The sequence below is a fragment of the Malaya genurostris genome, chromosome 3 (assembly GCF_030247185.1).
Source record: "Malaya genurostris strain Urasoe2022 chromosome 3, Malgen_1.1, whole genome shotgun sequence".
Lineage (NCBI taxonomy): Eukaryota > Metazoa > Arthropoda > Insecta > Diptera > Culicidae > Malaya > Malaya genurostris.
Window position 1 is genome coordinate 151,526,320 of NC_080572.1, and position 20,713 is coordinate 151,547,032.

Sequence of the window (20,713 nt, forward strand, 5' to 3'; positions counted from 1 at the left end):
CGACTTCCGGTTTCGGAATTATAGGGTAAAGTGTGTTCAATATTGTACACCGTCACTTAAACCGGCGAAAACTACGTATTTCGATAGTCATTATCAGTAGGCAACTAAACAAACCGATTTCGGCTATCCTGGTTCCCGGTATCCGGTTCCGAAAGTATCGGAAATAGTGGTCATTAATATCAAAATAGATCTCACTTACTTTTCTCAGCGATGGTTTGACCGATTTCCACAAACTTAGATTCAAATGAAAGGTCTCGTGGTTCCATACGGAATTCCTGAATTTCATCCGGATGCGATTTCCGGTTCCGGAGTTATAGGGTAAAGTGTGTTCAATATTGTACACCGTCACTTAAACCGGCGAAACAAAAAACGTAAAAAATTTCTAAACTGGTCTCAAAACTACACACTTTGAGCTGTCATAGCTCAGGTGTTTTTCAACGAATCTCAATAAATTTTACACCCTCGAATTTTGTGAAGCTCGTAGATTGATTCCAAAATTTTGTAGCAGACGATTGGCAAAGGAAAACCAATGAAAATTTGATTTTTCCCGTTCCAAGTTTTTTTCAGGCGCCTAATATGCCCTATCTGCTTTACAATTTTCTTTCCTTTGGCATAAACGTCGCATAGAAGATATTGAATACTTCAAATTTACCGAGTCATAATTTTGTTGTTAGTCAACCGATCTTCAAAATTTGTTCACCATTGGAAAGGTACTACTTCCACAAATAAAATGCACTGAAAAAAACTAAAAATAGGGTTGTCTACCCAAAGTTATAATGAAAACTGTAGATAGATGACCTAAGAAAAGATGAGACTTTTTACAATGATCGTAAATATCTCGAAATTCAAAGCGATGACCTATATATTTTTATACATCATACGATTGCTAGTGATACCAGCTACAATTTTCGCTCAACTACCATTCCTACACAATCAAAAGAAAACATTAAACAATCGGTGAATTTATAAATATATATGAATTTTTCATTTTGTTCACATGTTTGTATATAACTCAAAAATTAATGCGATGACATGTACATTTTTTTGATTCAGAATAGTGGAATCATTACCAGAAACAATATATTCATGATCAAAATTATATATCCGTTCAAAAAATCTCAAGAAATTTGGTACAAATACAGAGAATTTGTATTATTGGGAAAATTTTGCAAAAAAAAACGGTTTTTTTGTTTTAGGTTTTCCGTAAAATCTCAAAAAATCGGTAGAAGATCGGAAATTTCAAAATTTCTGGTATATGTTGCGTTCCAACGTTTCTGCAAATCTAAGTGAAAATATTGGAATCCGTTTTGATTTCATTTGTTTCAAAGAGACGTAGAATTTGTTTCTATTATTAAAATAAATTTTGTGATAACACGAAAATTTTAGATTATTTCAATGGCTTTGTACAAAATGAAATAGAACGTAAATTTATATGAATTCCATATACTAACCATGTCCAAATAAACCAACTACAATTTAAAAAAAATTATTGCTTGATTTTTGTTTTACAAGCAATTAAGAACAAAAATATATATCTTAAATTTTTCGCTATCCTAAACAACATCGCTATCCTTATAATCGATAGAATATTACAATTTAATATCACAAACTTAAAATTATTTCGGAATGTATAGAATTCGAAAATTATTTGAATTTTCTATTAGTAAACAATTCAGAAAAAGTAGATTTCTGAATTTAGCACAAAAAATCATACGAAATTAAGTAAAATTTGTTTTTATCCACCTAGTTGTGTAATGATGCCTTTCTCATATCTCTCTTATTATCATATAAAAATGTATTCTGCAAACAGTTTTGTTTGATTTTTGAAAAACATGAAAGCTAGTGCATAAAGTAGTGTAACCTACATATTGAAACAGTTCTCAAATCGGTTAGGTCATCTTTCTCAGTGAAGTGAGTTCCACCAATTCAGGTACTTGTGAAACTGGAATCGCCCTGAATATTGGCTTTGCAGCAGCCTTTGCGATTAGCACCAACAAGTTATCTACCTGCAGCTTACAGTTGTCTTCGTCTCGAAAAACAACCTCTCCGTTTGAATACTTTTTACTGAATGAAACCCTGCACCTATGTTATCAGAACTAATTGGCTCAAGTGACATGTTCCCCTAGTTATTTGGAGATTCGTGCCTTGCCGAAGCTTCTCATCAACTTCCTGATGGGAAGGGATGGATAAAAGGAACATGGAAGGGAATTGGGAATTGGGTGAGGTGGGAAAACAGCACAAAACAGAAAGAAATAAATCGTCCTGCATCCCCGAAAGGATGCTGAACGATCTGCAGTTGCCAAAATGTACAGTTGATAAAACCTCCAACCACCGAGAGGCCTTAGAGATTTTACAAAAGCGACACCATTCTGCATTCCCCGAAGAATGCAGAACGATTTCTTCCCGAATATGCAATTGAATTAATTTGACACTTTAGAAGACAAAAATACCTTATATAGCTAATAAATGACTGATACGAATATTTTTCAATGAAAAAACCCAATGTATGAACAAAATTTAAATAAAAAATTGAAAAATGTCTCCTTCGCCTTTTTTTATGAACATGCTCGAAAATATTTTCTGTCAAATACAAGAAACGGATTTTTTTCGTTTTCCTCAATGTTAAATATAGCAGTTTAAAAATAACCTGTTTTTGAACTAGAGCAAAAAATCTGATTTTTTGAGGAACACCCTAAGTTGCTCTTTAAAAATAGCTGTAATACTAAAACCGTTGCAGATACTACTATGGTGTCCTCAGCAAAGCTGCTCGATATAAGTTTATCTACAATTTTGCCGAAAAATTCAGTCCTCTATCTCAATACATCCGGAAAATAAGTTTTGAATCACCTTAATAATAAGAGCCACCCTAATACCATGTACATCGACATATGGCTTATCTTCACTGATCATTTGTTTTGAAGACATCATAGCTCTAAAGTATAAGGTTAAGCCACAAATGTTTTTGTCCCCCTAAATTGTGAATCCTGACCACTATGCAATGTAATTTAACTCGGAAATTTTAAAATTTCCTATCTTTTACCTATTTTTTGAGATTCCACGGCAAACCTATAACAAAATCAGAATTTAATAGTTATCAAATGCGTTTGGGTTGTGCAAAAAAATTGTTTAGATCGTTGGTCCAATACAAAAATATTTTAAGAGTTTTAGGTTATTTACTAAAAAATTTTAAATTTTCAGTGAAATCCAAATTTCAGTTTTTTTGTAAATTTTGTTTATAATAAATTTCCAACTAAAATAATAAAAAAATATATCTCCTAAAATTTAAAAGTTTTGATTTCATGTTGTTTGGCAAAATTTTCCCAATAACACAAATTCTCTGTATTTGTACCAAATTTCTTGAGATTCTTTGAACGGATATATAATTTTGATCATCAATACATTGTTTCTGGTAATGATTTAAATATTTTGAATCAAAAAAATGTACATGTCATCGCTTCAATTTTTGAGCTATATACTAACATGTGAAAAAAAAAGTGAAAAATTCATATATATTTATAAATTCATCGATTGTTTAATGTTTTCTTTTGATTGTGTAGGAATGGTAGTTGAGCGAAAATTGTAGCTGGAATCACTAGCAATCGAATGATGTAAAAAAATATATAGGTCATCGCTTTGAATTTCGAGATATTTACGATCATTTTAAAAAGTATCACCTTTTCTTAGATCATCTATCTACAGTTTTCATTATAACTTTGGGTAGACAACCCTATTTTTCGGTTTTTTCAATGCATTTTGTTTCTGGAAGTATTACCTTTCCAATGGTGAACAAATTTTGAAAATCGGTTGACTAACAACAAAGTTATGACTCGGTAAATTTGAAGTTCTCAATATCCGATTCGCAATGCAGGTGCCGCATGAATGTAGATAGGGCACGTTTTGAGCTCAAAAAAAAAACTTGGAACGGGAAAAATCAGATTTTCATTAGTTTTTCCTAAAAGATTGCCAATAATGATATACTTAAAATAATCTACAAACTTCACAAAATTCGAGGGTGAAAAATTTATCGAAATTGGTCAAGTAACAACTGAGCTATGATAGCTCAAAGTTACCGTTCCAACTTTTTTTGAGGCTTGGTGCTTCGCGTAATTTTTTTAGGCTTGGTATTAGGAGTGTTAATATCAAAATAGATCTCACTCACTTTCCTCAGCGATGGTTTGACCGATTTCCACAAACTAAGATTCGAATGAAAGGTCTCGTGGTTTCATACGGAATTCCTGAATTTCATCCGGATGCAACTTCCGGTTCCGGAATCATAGGGTAAAGTGTGTTCAATATTGTACACCGTCATTTAAACCGGCGAAACAAAAAACGTAAAAAAATTTCTAAACTGGTCTCAAAACTACGCATTTCGATAGTCATTATCAGTAGGCAACTAAACAAACCGATTCCGGCTAACTGGTATCCGGTTCCGGAAGTACCGGAAATAGTGGTCATGTATACCAAAATAGATCTCACTTACTTTTCTCAGCGATGGTTTGACCGATTTCCACAAACTTAGATCAAATGAAAGGTCTTCTGGTCCCATACGGAATTCCTGAATTTCATCCGGATCCAACTTCTGGTTCCGGAATCATAGGGTAAAGTGTGTTCAATATTGTACACCGTCATTTAAACCGGCGAAACAAAAAACGTAAAAAATTTTTTAAACTGGTCTCAAAACTACGCATTTCGATAGTCATTATCAGTAGGCAACTAAACAAACCGATTCCGGCTAACTGGTATCCGGTTCCGGAAGTACCGGAAATAGTGGTCATATATACTAAAATAGATCCCACTCACTTTCCTCAGCGACGGTTTGACCGATTTCCACAAACTTAGATTCGAATGAAAGGTCTCATGGTTTCATACGGAATTCCTGAATTTCATCCGGATGCGACTTCCGGTTCCGGAGTTATAGGGTAAAGTGTGTTCAATATTTTACACCGTCACTTAAACCGGCGAAACAAAAAACGTAAAAAAGTTTCTAAACTGGTCTCAAAACTACATAAACCGATAGTCATTAACAGTAGGCAACTAAACAAACTGATTTCGGCAATCCTGGTTCCCGGTATCCGGTTCCGGAAGTACCGGAAATAGTGGTCATGTATACCAAAATAGATCTCACTAACTTTTCTCAGCGATGGTTTGACCGATTTCCACAAACTTAGATTCAAGTGAAAGGTTCTCTGGTCCCATACGGAATTCCTGAATTTTATCCGGATCCAACTTCTGGTTCCGGAAGCATAGGGTAAAGTGTGTTCAATATTGTACACCGTCACTTAAAACGGCGAAACAAAAAACGTAATAAAATTTCTAAACTGGTCTCAAAACTACGCATTTCGATAGTCATTATCAGTAGGCAACTAAACAAACCGATTCCGGCTATCTGGTATCCGGTTCCGGAAGTACCAGAAATAGTGGTCATATATACCAAAATAGATCTCACTCACTTTTCTCAGCGATGGTTTGACCGATTTCCACAAACTTAGATTCGAATGAAAGGTCTCGTGGTTTCATACGGAATTCCTGAATTTCATCCGGATCCGACTTCCGGTTCCGGAGTTATAAAACAAAAATGCAAAAAAAATTCTAAACTGGTCTCAAAACTACACAAATCGATAGTCATTATCAGTAGGCAACTAAACAAACCGATTTCGGCTATCCTGGTTCCCGGTATCCGGTTCCGAAAGTATCGGAAATAGTGGTCATGTATACCAAAATCGATCTCACTCACTTCTCTCAGCAATGGTTTGACCGATTTCCACAAACTTAGATTCAAATGAAAGGTCTCGTGGTTCCATACGGAATTCCTGAATTTCATCCGGATGCGACTTCCGGTTCCGGAGTTATAGGGTAAAGTGTGTTCAATATTGTACACCGTCACTTAAACCGGCGAAACAAAAAACGTAATAAAATTTCTAAACTGGTCTCAAAACTACGGATGCGACTTCCGGTTCCGGAGTTATAGGGTAAAGTGTGTTCAATATTGTAGACCGTCACTTAAACCGGCGAAACAAAAAACGTAAAAAAAATTCTACACTGGTCTCAAAACTACACAAATCGATGATCATTAGCAGTAGGCAACTAAACAAACTGATTCCGGCTATCCTGGTTCCCGGTATCCGGTTCCGGAAGTACCGGAAATAGTGGTCATGTATACCAAAACAGATCTCACTCACTTTCCTTAGCGATGGTTTGACCGATTTCCACCAACTTAGATTCAAATGAAAGGTCTCGTAGTTCCATACGGAATTCCTGAATTTCATCCGGTTGCGACTTCCGCTTCCGGAGTTATAGTGTAAAGTGTGTTCAATATTGTACACCGTCACTTAAACCGGCGAAACAAAAAACGTAAAAATTTTTCTAAACTGGTCTCAAAACTACACAAATCGATAGTCATTATCAGTAGGCAACTAAACAAACCGATTTCGGCTATTCTGGTTCCCGGTATTCGGTTCCGGAAGTTCAATATTGTACACCGTCACTTAAACCGGCGAAACAAAAAATGTAAAAATTTTTCTAAACTGGTCTCCAAACTATACAAATCGATAGTCATTATCAGTAGGCAACTAAACATACCGATTTCGCTTATTCTGGTTCCCGGTATCCGGTTCCGAAGGTATCGGAAATAGTGGTCATATATATCAAAATAGATCTCACTCACTTTTCTTAGCGATTTCCACAAACTTAGATTCAAATGAAAGGTCTTCTGGTCCCATACGGAGTTCCTGAATTTCATCCGGATCCGACTTCCGGTTCCGGAATTATAGGGTAAAATGTGTTTAATATTGTACACCGTCACTTAAACCCGCGAAACAAAAAACGTAAAAAAAATTCTAAACTGGTCTCAAAACTACGCATTTCGGTAGTCATTATCAGTAGGCAACTAAACAAACCGATTCCGACTATCCTGGTTCTCGGTATCAGGTTCCGGAATTTCTGAATTTCATCCGGAAGGGACTTCCGGTTCCGGAGTCATAGTGTAAAGTGTGTTCAATATTGTACACCGTCACTTAAACCGGCGATAAAAAACGTAAAAATTTTCTAAACTGGTCTCAAAACTACACAAATCGATAGTCATTATCAGTAGGCAATTAAACAAACCGATTTCGGCTATCCTGGTTCCCGGTATCCGGTACCGAAAGTATCGGAAATATGGGTCATATATACCAAAATAGATGTAAGTCTCTTTTCTCAACGATGGTTTGACCGATTTCCACAAACTTAGCTTCAAATGAAGGGTCTCGTGGTTCCATACGGAATTCCTGAAATTCATCCGGATGCAACTTCCGGTTCCTGAGTTATAGGGTAAAGTGTGTTCAATATTGTACACCGTCACTTTAACCGGCGAAACAAAAAACGTAAAAAAATTTCTAAACTGGTCTCAAAACTACGCATTTCGATAGTCATTATAACTCAAAAATTAATGCGATGACATGTACATTTTTTTGATTCAGAATAGTGGAATCATTACCAGAAACAATATATTCATGATCAAAATTATATATCCGTTCAAAAAATCTCAAGAAATTTGGTACAAATACAGAGAATTTGTATTATTGGGAAAATTTTGCAAAAAAAAACGGTTTTTTTGTTTTAGGTTTTCCGTAAAATCTCAAAAAATCGGTAGAAGATCGGAAATTTCAAAATTTCTGGTATATATTGCGTTCCAACGTTTCTGCAAATCTAAGTGAAAATATTGGAATCCGTTTTGATTTCATTTGTTTCAAAGAGACGTAGAATTTGTTTCTATTATTAAAATAAATTTTGTGATAACACGAAAATTTTAGATTATTTCAATGGCTTTGTACAAAATGAAATAGAACGTAAATTTATATGAATTCCATATACTAACCATGTCCAAATAAACCAACTACAATTTAAAAAAAATTATTGCTTGATTTTTGTTTTACAAGCAATTAAGAACAAAAATATATATCTTAAATTTTTCGCTATCCTAAACAACATCGCTATCCTTATAATCGATAGAATATTACAATTTAATATCACAAACTTAAAATTATTTCGGAATGTATAGAATTCGAAAATTATTTGAATTTTCTATTAGTAAACAATTCAGAAAAAGTAGATTTCTGAATTTAGCACAAAAAATCATACGAAATTAAGTAAAATTTGTTTTTATCCACCTAGTTGTGTAATGATGCCTTTCTCATATCTCTCTTATTATCATATAAAAATGTATTCTGCAAACAGTTTTGTTTGATTTTTGAAAAACATGAAAGCTAGTGCATAAAGTAGTGTAACCTACATATTGAAACAGTTCTCAAATCGGTTAGGTCATCTTTCTCAGTGAAGTGAGTTCCACCAATTCAGGTACTTGTGAAACTGGAATCGCCCTGAATATTGGCTTTGCAGCAGCCTTTGCGATTAGCACCAACAAGTTATCTACCTGCAGCTTACAGTTGTCTTCGTCTCGAAAAACAACCTCTCCGTTTGAATACTTTTTACTGAATGAAACCCTGCACCTATGTTATCAGAACTAATTGGCTCAAGTGACATGTTCCCCTAGTTATTTGGAGATTCGTGCCTTGCCGAAGCTTCTCATCAACTTCCTGATGGGAAGGGATGGATAAAAGGAACATGGAAGGGAATTGGGAATTGGGTGAGGTGGGAAAACAGCACAAAACAGAAAGAAATAAATCGTCCTGCATCCCCGAAAGGATGCTGAACGATCTGCAGTTGCCAAAATGTACAGTTGATAAAACCTCCAACCACCGAGAGGCCTTAGAGATTTTACAAAAGCGACACCATTCTGCATTCCCCGAAGAATGCAGAACGATTTCTTCCCGAATATGCAATTGAATTAATTTGACACTTTAGAAGACAAAAATACCTTATATAGCTAATAAATGACTGATACGAATATTTTTCAATGAAAAAACCCAATGTATGAACAAAATTTAAATAAAAAATTGAAAAATGTCTCCTTCGCCTTTTTTTATGAACATGCTCGAAAATATTTTCTGTCAAATACAAGAAACGGATTTTTTTCGTTTTCCTCAATGTTAAATATAGCAGTTTAAAAATAACCTGTTTTTGAACTAGAGCAAAAAATCTGATTTTTTGAGGAACACCCTAAGTTGCTCTTTAAAAATAGCTGTAATACTAAAACCGTTGCAGATACTACTATGGTGTCCTCAGCAAAGCTGCTCGATATAAGTTTATCTACAATTTTGCCGAAAAATTCAGTCCTCTATCTCAATACATCCGGAAAATAAGTTTTGAATCACCTTAATAATAAGAGCCACCCTAATACCATGTACATCGACATATGGCTTATCTTCACTGATCATTTGTTTTGAAGACATCATAGCTCTAAAGTATAAGGTTAAGCCACAAATGTTTTTGTCCCCCTAAATTGTGAATCCTGACCACTATGCAATGTAATTTAACTCGGAAATTTTAAAATTTCCTATCTTTTACCTATTTTTTGAGATTCCACGGCAAACCTATAACAAAATCAGAATTTAATAGTTATCAAATGCGTTTGGGTTGTGCAAAAAAATTGTTTAGATCGTTGGTCCAATACAAAAATATTTTAAGAGTTTTAGGTTATTTACTAAAAAATTTTAAATTTTCAGTGAAATCCAAATTTCAGTTTTTTTGTAAATTTTGTTTATAATAAATTTCCAACTAAAATAATAAAAAAATATATCTCCTAAAATTTAAAAGTTTTGATTTCATGTTGTTTGGCAAAATTTTCCCAATAACACAAATTCTCTGTATTTGTACCAAATTTCTTGAGATTCTTTGAACGGATATATAATTTTGATCATCAATACATTGTTTCTGGTAATGATTTAAATATTTTGAATCAAAAAAATGTACATGTCATCGCTTCAATTTTTGAGCTATATACTAACATGTGAAAAAAAAGTGAAAAATTCATATATATTTATAAATTCATCGATTGTTTAATGTTTTCTTTTGATTGTGTAGGAATGGTAGTTGAGCGAAAATTGTAGCTGGAATCACTAGCAATCGAATGATGTAAAAAAATATATAGGTCATCGCTTTGAATTTCGAGATATTTACGATCATTTTAAAAAGTATCACCTTTTCTTAGATCATCTATCTACAGTTTTCATTATAACTTTGGGTAGACAACCCTATTTTTCGGTTTTTTCAATGCATTTTGTTTCTGGAAGTATTACCTTTCCAATGGTGAACAAATTTTGAAAATCGGTTGACTAACAACAAAGTTATGACTCGGTAAATTTGAAGTTCTCAATATCCGATTCGCAATGCAGGTGCCGCATGAATGTAGATAGGGCACGTTTTGAGCTCAAAAAAAAAACTTGGAACGGGAAAAATCAGATTTTCATTAGTTTTTCCTAAAAGATTGCCAATAATGATATACTTAAAATAATCTACAAACTTCACAAAATTCGAGGGTGAAAAATTTATCGAAATTGGTCAAGTAACAACTGAGCTATGATAGCTCAAAGTTACCGTTCCAACTTTTTTTGAGGCTTGGTGCTTCGCGTAATTTTTTTAGGCTTGGTATTAGGAGTGTTAATATCAAAATAGATCTCACTCACTTTCCTCAGCGATGGTTTGACCGATTTTCACAAACTAAGATTCGAATGAAAGGTCTCGTGGTTTCATACGGAATTCCTGAATTTCATCCGGATGCAACTTCCGGTTCCGGAATCATAGGGTAAAGTGTGTTCAATATTGTACACCGTCATTTAAACCGGCGAAACAAAAAACGTAAAAAAATTTCTAAACTGGTCTCAAAACTACGCATTTCGATAGTCATTATCAGTAGGCAACTAAACAAACCGATTCCGGCTAACTGGTATCCGGTTCCGGAAGTACCGGAAATAGTGGTCATGTATACCAAAATAGATCTCACTTACTTTTCTCAGCGATGGTTTGACCGATTTCCACAAACTTAGATCAAATGAAAGGTCTTCTGGTCCCATACGGAATTCCTGAATTTCATCCGGATCCAACTTCTGGTTCCGGAATCATAGGGTAAAGTGTGTTCAATATTGTACACCGTCATTTAAACCGGCGAAACAAAAAACGTAAAAAATTTTTTAAACTGGTCTCAAAACTACGCATTTCGATAGTCATTATCAGTAGGCAACCAAACAAACCGATTCCGGCTAACTGGTATCCGGTTCCGGAAGTACCGGAAATAGTGGTCATATATACTAAAATAGATCCCACTCACTTTCCTCAGCGACGGTTTGACCGATTTCCACAAACTTAGATTCGAATGAAAGGTCTCATGGTTTCATACGGAATTCCTGAATTTCATCCGGATGCGACTTCCGGTTCCGGAGTTATAGGGTAAAGTGTGTTCAATATTTTACACCGTCACTTAAACCGGCGAAACAAAAAACGTAAAAAAGTTTCTAAACTGGTCTCAAAACTACATAAACCGATAGTCATTAACAGTAGGCAACTAAACAAACTGATTTCGGCAATCCTGGTTCCCGGTATCCGGTTCCGGAAGTACCGGAAATAGTGGTCATGTATACCAAAATAGATCTCACTAACTTTTCTCAGCGATGGTTTGACCGATTTCCACAAACTTAGATTCAAGTGAAAGGTTCTCTGGTCCCATACGGAATTCCTGAATTTTATCCGGATCCAACTTCTGGTTCCGGAAGCATAGGGTAAAGTGTGTTCAATATTGTACACCGTCACTTAAAACGGCGAAACAAAAAACGTAATAAAATTTCTAAACTGGTCTCAAAACTACGCATTTCGATAGTCATTATCAGTAGGCAACTAAACAAACCGATTCCGGCTATCTGGTATCCGGTTCCGGAAGTACCAGAAATAGTGGTCATATATACCAAAATAGATCTCACTCACTTTTCTCAGCGATGGTTTGACCGATTTCCACAAACTTAGATTCGAATGAAAGGTCTCGTGGTTTCATACGGAATTCCTGAATTTCATCCGGATCCGACTTCCGGTTCCGGAGTTATAAAACAAAAATGCAAAAAAAATTCTAAACTGGTCTCAAAACTACACAAATCGATAGTCATTATCAGTAGGCAACTAAACAAACCGATTTCGGCTATCCTGGTTCCCGGTATCCGGTTCCGAAAGTATCGGAAATAGTGGTCATGTATACCAAAATCGATCTCACTCACTTCTCTCAGCAATGGTTTGACCGATTTCCACAAACTTAGATTCAAATGAAAGGTCTCGTGGTTCCATACGGAATTCCTGAATTTCATCCGGATGCGACTTCCGGTTCCGGAGTTATAGGGTAAAGTGTGTTCAATATTGTACACCGTCACTTAAACCGGCGAAACAAAAAACGTAATAAAATTTCTAAACTGGTCTCAAAACTACGGATGCGACTTCCGGTTCCGGAGTTATAGGGTAAAGTGTGTTCAATATTGTAGACCGTCACTTAAACCGGCGAAACAAAAAACGTAAAAAAAATTCTACACTGGTCTCAAAACTACACAAATCGATGATCATTAGCAGTAGGCAACTAAACAAACTGATTCCGGCTATCCTGGTTCCCGGTATCCGGTTCCGGAAGTACCGGAAATAGTGGTCATGTATACCAAAATAGATCTCACTCACTTTCCTTAGCGATGGTTTGACCGATTTCCACCAACTTAGATTCAAATGAAAGGTCTCGTAGTTCCATACGGAATTCCTGAATTTCATCCGGTTGCGACTTCCGGTTCCGGAGTTATAGTGTAAAGTGTGTTCAATATTGTACACCGTCACTTAAACCGGCGAAACAAAAAACGTAAAAATTTTTCTAAACTGGTCTCAAAACTACACAAATCGATAGTCATTATCAGTAGGCAACTAAACAAACCGATTTCGGCTATTCTGGTTCCCGGTATTCGGTTCCGGAAGTTCAATATTGTACACCGTCACTTAAACCGGCGAAACAAAAAATGTAAAAATTTTTCTAAACTGGTCTCCAAACTATACAAATCGATAGTCATTATCAGTAGGCAACTAAACATACCGATTTCGCTTATTCTGGTTCCCGGTATCCGGTTCCGAAGGTATCGGAAATAGTGGTCATATATATCAAAATAGATCTCACTCACTTTTCTTAGCGATTTCCACAAACTTAGATTCAAATGAAAGGTCTTCTGGTCCCATACGGAGTTCCTGAATTTCATCCGGATCCGACTTCCGGTTCCGGAATTATAGGGTAAAATGTGTTTAATATTGTACACCGTCACTTAAACCCGCGAAACAAAAAACGTAAAAAAAATTCTAAACTGGTCTCAAAACTACGCATTTCGGTAGTCATTATCAGTAGGCAACTAAACAAACCGATTCCGACTATCCTGGTTCTCGGTATCAGGTTCCGGAATTTCTGAATTTCATCCGGAAGGGACTTCCGGTTCCGGAGTCATAGTGTAAAGTGTGTTCAATATTGTACACCGTCACTTAAACCGGCGATAAAAAACGTAAAAATTTTCTAAACTGGTCTCAAAACTACACAAATCGATAGTCATTATCAGTAGGCAATTAAACAAACCGATTTCGGCTATCCTGGTTCCCGGTATCCGGTACCGAAAGTATCGGAAATATGGGTCATATATACCAAAATAGATGTAAGTCTCTTTTCTCAACGATGGTTTGACCGATTTCCACAAACTTAGCTTCAAATGAAGGGTCTCGTGGTTCCATACGGAATTCCTGAAATTCATCCGGATGCAACTTCCGGTTCCTGAGTTATAGGGTAAAGTGTGTTCAATATTGTACACCGTCACTTTAACCGGCGAAACAAAAAACGTAAAAAAATTTCTAAACTGGTCTCAAAACTACGCATTTCGATAGTCATTATCAGTAGGCAACTAAAAAAACCGATTCCGGCTATCTGGTATCCGGTTCCGGAAGTACCGGAAATAGTGGTCATATATACCAAAATAGATCTCACTCACTTTTCTCAGCGATGGTTTGACCGATTTCCACAAACTTAGATTCAAATGAATGGTCTCGTGGTTCCATACGGAATTCCTGAATTTCATCCGGATGCGACTTCCGGTTCCGGAGTTATAGGGTAAAGTGTGTTCAATATTGTACACCGTCACTTAAACCGGCGAAACAAAATAAGTAAAAAATTTTCCAAACTGGTGTCAAAACTACACAAATCGATAGTCATTATCAGTAGGCATATATACAAACCGATTTCGGCTATCCTGGTTCCCGGTATCCGGTTCCGGAAGTACCGGAAATAGTGGTCATGTATACCAAAATAGATCTCACTCACTTTTCTCAGCGATGGTTTGACCGATTTCCACAAACTTAGATTCAAATGAAAGGTCTTCTGGTCCCATACGGAGTTCCTGAATTTCATCCGGATTTAACTTCTGGTGCTGGAATCATAGGGTAAAGTGTGTTCAATATTATACACCGTCACTTAAACCGGCGAAACAAAAAATTTAAAAAAAAAATCTAAACTGGTCTCAAAACTACACAAATCGATAGTCATTAGCAGTAGGCAACTAAACAAACCGATTCCGGCTATCCTGGTTCCCGGTATCCGGTTCCGGAAGTACCGGAAATAGTGGTCATGTATACCAAAATAGATCTGACTCACTTTTCTCAGCGATGGTTTGACCGATTTTCACAAACTTGGATTCAAATAAAAGGTCTTCCGATCCCATACGGAATTCTTGAATTTCATCCGGATCCGACTTCCGGTTCCGGAACTATGAGGTAAAGTGTGTTCAATATTGTACACCGTAACTTAAAATATTTTCGGATGCAACAGACATTTAAATCGTAATTCAGAGTGCGTACGAGAAGAATTTGTGTGTCATGTTAGTTGTTGGCCATACGAACCGACTTTGATTATACCGGTTCTCGGGTTCCAGTGCCGGAAGTGCATATAACAGTGAACCCATTTCGTTTTCTTAAGGATGACTTACACAATCAAAGCACTGTTTTATTCTGTTGTGCTATACACAAACAATCTCTTGGTTTCATTCAAAAATCGAAGAGAAAATTTTTAAATATTCTACAATATTATATGTACATGAGAAATGCATCATTACACTACTAGGTGGAATAAAACAGGTTTTTATTCATTTATTTGTGCAATACTAGTAATCCTTTATTTTTTTATAGTTGTTGCTTATATTTTATATTGTGTCATGAGAACCTAACGCCGCTAGATAGGTCGCAATTCCGGGCAGTAAGGTGATTTCGCCTCTTTCGGTACAACATGGACGACTCCATTCGCTTTACACATTTCTAAAACATTTTTGGTGTTGTGACAAGATGCCAAATCGCTGTTTAGGCATTCTTCACATATTTTTTTTTGTTTATCGTTTACCAAAAAAGTTGTCACATTCGACTTCATTCACTTTACACCTTTCGAAAACATCTTTGGCGTATTAACAATATGTGAAATCGCTTCTTCAGGCATTCTTCCTTGTTTACCGTTCCGGTAGGGATGAAACTTTGGTTTACTCGACCGCAGCTGCATAATGCCTGCCAAACTTAACATCTTTTGGAGAACTTGGCCTCTTTCTTCGTCTTGAAATATTGCTCAACGACATTCCTTAGCAGTATAAAAAGACATTCCTGGAAACTGCTTTAAGTTTGCCAGCACAAAAGTTTCATTGTCTATTATCACGCAGGAAAACGTCGTCGAATATTTGCGATACAACTAACCAGCTCGGGGTTTAGTCGTCACATTCTGTTTATCATTACGGTTCGGTACAGTTTTCACCTTGAACGACTTCATACCTTGCCGGTGTTGAGAAGTATGCACGAAAGTTGGAGACATTTTTATTTTCATAGTCACATCTCGTACCGAAAGATCTGGTCTCTTTAACACCTTCGCATCTTTCTGTTGGTTCCTGAGATAGGTTTTTGTTCCGCTCTCAGCCTTCCTGGCTGTTGTCAAAGTGGAGTTCGAGTCAGCGACCTCTCCACACTTTACCATTTTGTTGAACCTGGACTAGAAGGCCGCCGTAGTGGTTCGACTTCCTATCCTATCAACGGGATCGTCCTAGTGCTAGTTGGGACGTTAAACAGAGCAAGCACGATGAGTGGGTTAGGGTGTGTAAGTTGAGAATTCAAGGCCGTTTTTCCAATTACAGCATCATTAAAGTGCACTGCCCACACGAAGGAAGATCCGACGACGAGAAAGAAGCGTTGTAGCTGGAACAAGCCTATGACAGCTGCCCACGCAAAATTGTCATTGGTGACATGAATGCCAATGTAGGAAGGGAGGCAATGTACCGACCGGTAATCGGGCCGAACAGCCTATGCCGCGTCGAACAACAACGGCCAACGATGTGTTAAATTTGCGGCCTCCTGAAGAATGGTAGTCAGAAGCACCTTCTTCCCCCACAAGGATGTTCACAAAGCTACCTGGAGATCACCTGACTAACAGACCGAAAACCAAATCGACCATGTTTTGATCGACGGAAAATTTTTCTCGGATATCAACAATGTTCGCACCTACCGCAGTGTGAATATAGATTCGGAGCACTATTTGGTAGCTTGGGAGAGCAAGCTGCAACACCGGACGATAGCAAACGAGATGCGATACAGACAGGTGCTGAACAGATTAAACTCGGTATCCCGTAGAAATAAGCGCCAACAGGAAAACCGAGATCGAGAAGCGATGGAAGAGCTATTACGTGCCAATGACACAAGGAAGTTATACGAGAAGGTTCGCGCAGAGGCCACAGGCCGATTTGTGCAAGGACTCCAACGGAAATCTTCTAACGAACGACTGTGAAGTGATCGAGAGGTGGCGGCAGTATTTCGACGAATACCTCAATGGCGATGTGGCGGAATACGAAAGTGGCGGTGTGATAACGAACTTGGGAACGCGTGCAGAGCTACTAAAACACGGTGGTAATGCACTAGTGAAAGCTCTGCACTGGGTCGTTACCAAGATCTGAGAAGACGAGATTTTACTGGAGGAATTGATGGAAGGAATCGTGTGTCCCAAAACAGTAACAAGTTGGATTGCTGCAATTACCGTGTACACTCCCAAATCTTATGCCGTCGCTTGGTTACTGATGATATTGACATTATAGCACGCAACTTTGAGAAGATGGAAGATAAATACATCGAACTAAAAGCTGAGGCCAAGTAGATTGGACTAGACATCAATATCAATGTGTCAAATTACATGGAAGGCAGGGAGTCGAGAGAAGATAATGTCAGCCACCCATAACGAGTTCTGATTGGTGGTGGAGAAACCGTGAATGAACCATGAACTGCACCAGTTGCTGTGAGAACCAACCCTCGTCGAAACTGCCAAGGTTGGGCGGTTGTGGTGGGCCGGGCATGTTAGAATATTGGAGAACAACCCAGTAAAATGATCATCGATAATGATCTAACCGGTATAAGAAGAAGAAGATATGGATCGATCAAGTTGAGGACGACCTTCGAACCTTTTGCAGCTACCAAGGCTGGCGGCGATAACTAATTACATTAAATAAACCTCAACTTCGTGGGCAATTGGAAACAATATGTGTTTCCTCGAAGAGTAGCTAGAAAAATGATTTTTGTTTCGGGTTGCCCAAATCATCTACCGTTTTGTAATCTGTTTTCGTACGACATTGAAGTTGATACATAATATAAGAGTACGACCTTACGCGCCCCCTTGAAAACTAAATTGTTTTCTTTGATTTTATAGAATAAAACTTTAGCCGCGTTTTTCTTTAAAGCACGTTTTGAACATCCGTGTTAATCGTCATTTGAAAATTAGTTCACATTGTTGCTTCGAGTTGCCCAAATCATCTACCGTTTTGTAATCTGTTTTTCGTAGGACATTGAAGTTGATACATAATATAAGCCTACGACCCTACGCGCCCCCTTGAAAACTAAATTGTTTTCTTTGATTTTATAGAAAAAAAACTTTAGTCGCGTTTTTCTTGAAAGCACGTTTTGAACATCCGTGTCTATCGTCATTTGAAAACATTTTTTTTTTATTTTGCACACTTTTTCTACATGTAAAATACCAGACCCCAACGTTTTGATTTTCATTATTCGTTACATTAGAGAGATTTTACTTTAAACTTTTAACAACCACCGAAAATTTAAAAAAATAAGAAAAAATCAAACAAAAACGCAGGGGTCTAGAAAAACATCTACTATAACTATGATACTTTGACCGGTTTATTTCTCAATATTTTTTCCGAAAAAGTTTCAAAATGTTTTTCGAATTCATTGTGCAAAACTTTGAAATTCATTTTTTTGAACGATAACTTAAAAAAAAACGCAAAATAGTGCTTCTTTTCTTTCGTTAGACCCTAATTCCCGTACCCCCATCCCATTTCCTAACATAGTCATACATGGACTTTGAAAAAACATTCCCCTTTTTCCCATGTGGTTCATGAACGACTCTAAAGATTCTTTTATTTTGTTGTAAACTTCATTTTATCTTTTCAGTACTCATATGAAGCCAAGACAAATGAATATGAAGCAAAAGTAGATGTTAACTGGAATCGTAATCATTATATAGATACAGTGTCAATTATTTTGTACAAATGTGATATTCTTGGATCTCACAGAGAGCACGCGGACTGTAGTTTATGTGTAACGCGCGAAAAGAAATATCAGTGCACGTGGTGCAATAATCAATGCGCATACAACGAAAGCTGTACATTCGATACGCACACTAATGAGTGTCCTAAGCCTAGAATTGATTTAATCAAGCCATTGAGTGGTCCTATAGAAGGTGGGACAATACTAACTATAGAAGGTAGCAATCTTGGTATTCGCGAAGAGGATGTACGAGGTAAAATACGAATTGGTAATATTCCTTGCGAATTAGTGAATTATGAAATTTCGGTGAAAATTGAATGCCGAACGGGATCCGTACCAGAAGAGTTGACCGCATCAATTAAAGTTGGAAACGAAGCTGGATACACAGAATCCAGTGTGCAGTTCCAATACAAAAACGTCCAACTATCAGGATTACATCCTACAATGGGACCACAATCTGGTGGCACGAAATTATCTATAATTGGAAGATATCTCAACATTGGATCCAAAATTTTGGCTTATTTAGATGATTATGTTTGTAACATAAATATTACACAAGCTTCTTCTGGGCGCCTAACGTGTATTTCATCAGCAGCTCGATCTCCTGAGCATATACGCATTTTAACACTGCTGATAGATGGAGCTAATCGAACGTTAAAATGTGGAGCGGAATATCAACAGCAATACAGCCTTAGTCGAAATAATTTCCATTATCATAGTCATTACGAAACTTGCAGCATATACAATTACACTGTTGATCCAAAAATATTGCAAATAAAACCATTGAAGAGTTTCTTGAGCGGAGGACGAATGATGACGGTTCATGGAACTAATTTAGACTCTATTCAGAAACCTGAAATTGAAATTTACTACGAGGATGAGCGAATAAACAAATCAGTATGTACTGTGCTTAATTCCAACCAAATGGAATGTCCATCACCAACTGTAAACATGAAATTCATTTCGTTTTATATGAAATACCTTGATCAGATAAATAGTAATCTCGTTCCTAGCACCAATCACAGTACATCAAAAATACGTCGAAATATTATAACGACGGAAACTTCAGCACTTTATTCAACAACACAAACATTAGCAAGTCATAATCCATCTATAATGGTGTCAATATTTTCACCCACACAATTCTCGTCGGTGGATGAATTACCAACTACAGCTTCCATGTTACGCGCCACCATGAAGGATGTAAGCTCGCCAATTGCATTGAAAATGCATGAACACCAAATTGTGTTTCAGCTTAGTTTTGAAATGGATGATGTTCAATCAGTCAAAAATTTGAATAAACACTTTCAGAATTTAAGATCAACAATTGTCTACCTTGATGATCCTTTATACTTTCCATTTCCAAGCTTTAAGAAACTATATAAAGGAGATACACTTGTTATCGAAGGAGAAAACTTGAACATTGCTAGTGATGAATCTGATGTGAACGTAACTATTGGATTGATGCAATGCAATGTCACAAGCCTAGCTCTTACGCAACTGGTTTGTACACCACCAGATGAGCAACCACCATCAACTGATGAGCATGGAATCAAACAGACAGAAGTGGATTTGCCATTAGTAGTAGTACGTGTTGGACAGAATCTACGATATGAAATTGGTAAGTTTTCTTTTGAAATATTTAGCCATTTTTGTAATGGATATAAACGCTCTGCACTGGCATAATTTTTTTTTCTGGTATTCAAATAAACGCTAAATTTATGCATTGTATTACAAATTTATGTTAGGTATGTTTGCTTGATTATATATTTTTTCATTTTGTACATACAATGTCCTAGGTACAAGCAAAGACATCATATTAACAAGATATGCAGCTCTCACATTTCCCGAACAAATCATTGGCAACATCCTTTTTTGCGAGCATGTCGCCCTCAGGTGAATCCGCATCGAATCTCATACAAAGAAGTAGGGGAGAGAAATGTCGAATTCGTGCGCACCAAAATAGCAGGGCTCGCACCCATACAATTGACATGATATGTTGAATGTGATGCAGTGCGATGGCGTTTTTGAACTGAAGATAGATTTTGCTCCAAGCTGACACACAGTGGTTTGAATCGACAAAAACGTGAACTTAATTCTCTAATTAATACTACGATAAAAGTTCATTTCAACAACTTTTTTCCCTTAAGAGATACAAAAACGATGTCTTCTACAAAGTTTCAGAACTTCTAACGAGAAAAAACTTTGCCGAAGGAGCTATAGG

At 36.7% G+C, this 20,713-nt stretch overlaps 1 protein-coding gene across 1 annotated transcript in view; it reads left to right on the plus strand.

Annotated features, from left to right (window-relative positions):
* Positions 1-20,713, plus strand: part of LOC131438106 (plexin-B) — a 438,124-nt gene that overhangs the window by 191,038 nt on the left and 226,373 nt on the right. Inside the window, exon 7 of the mRNA XM_058607913.1 lies at positions 18,394-20,110. Coding sequence (XP_058463896.1) covers positions 18,394-20,110 — 1,717 coding nt within the window. The remainder of the gene's footprint in view (positions 1-18,393; positions 20,111-20,713) is intronic.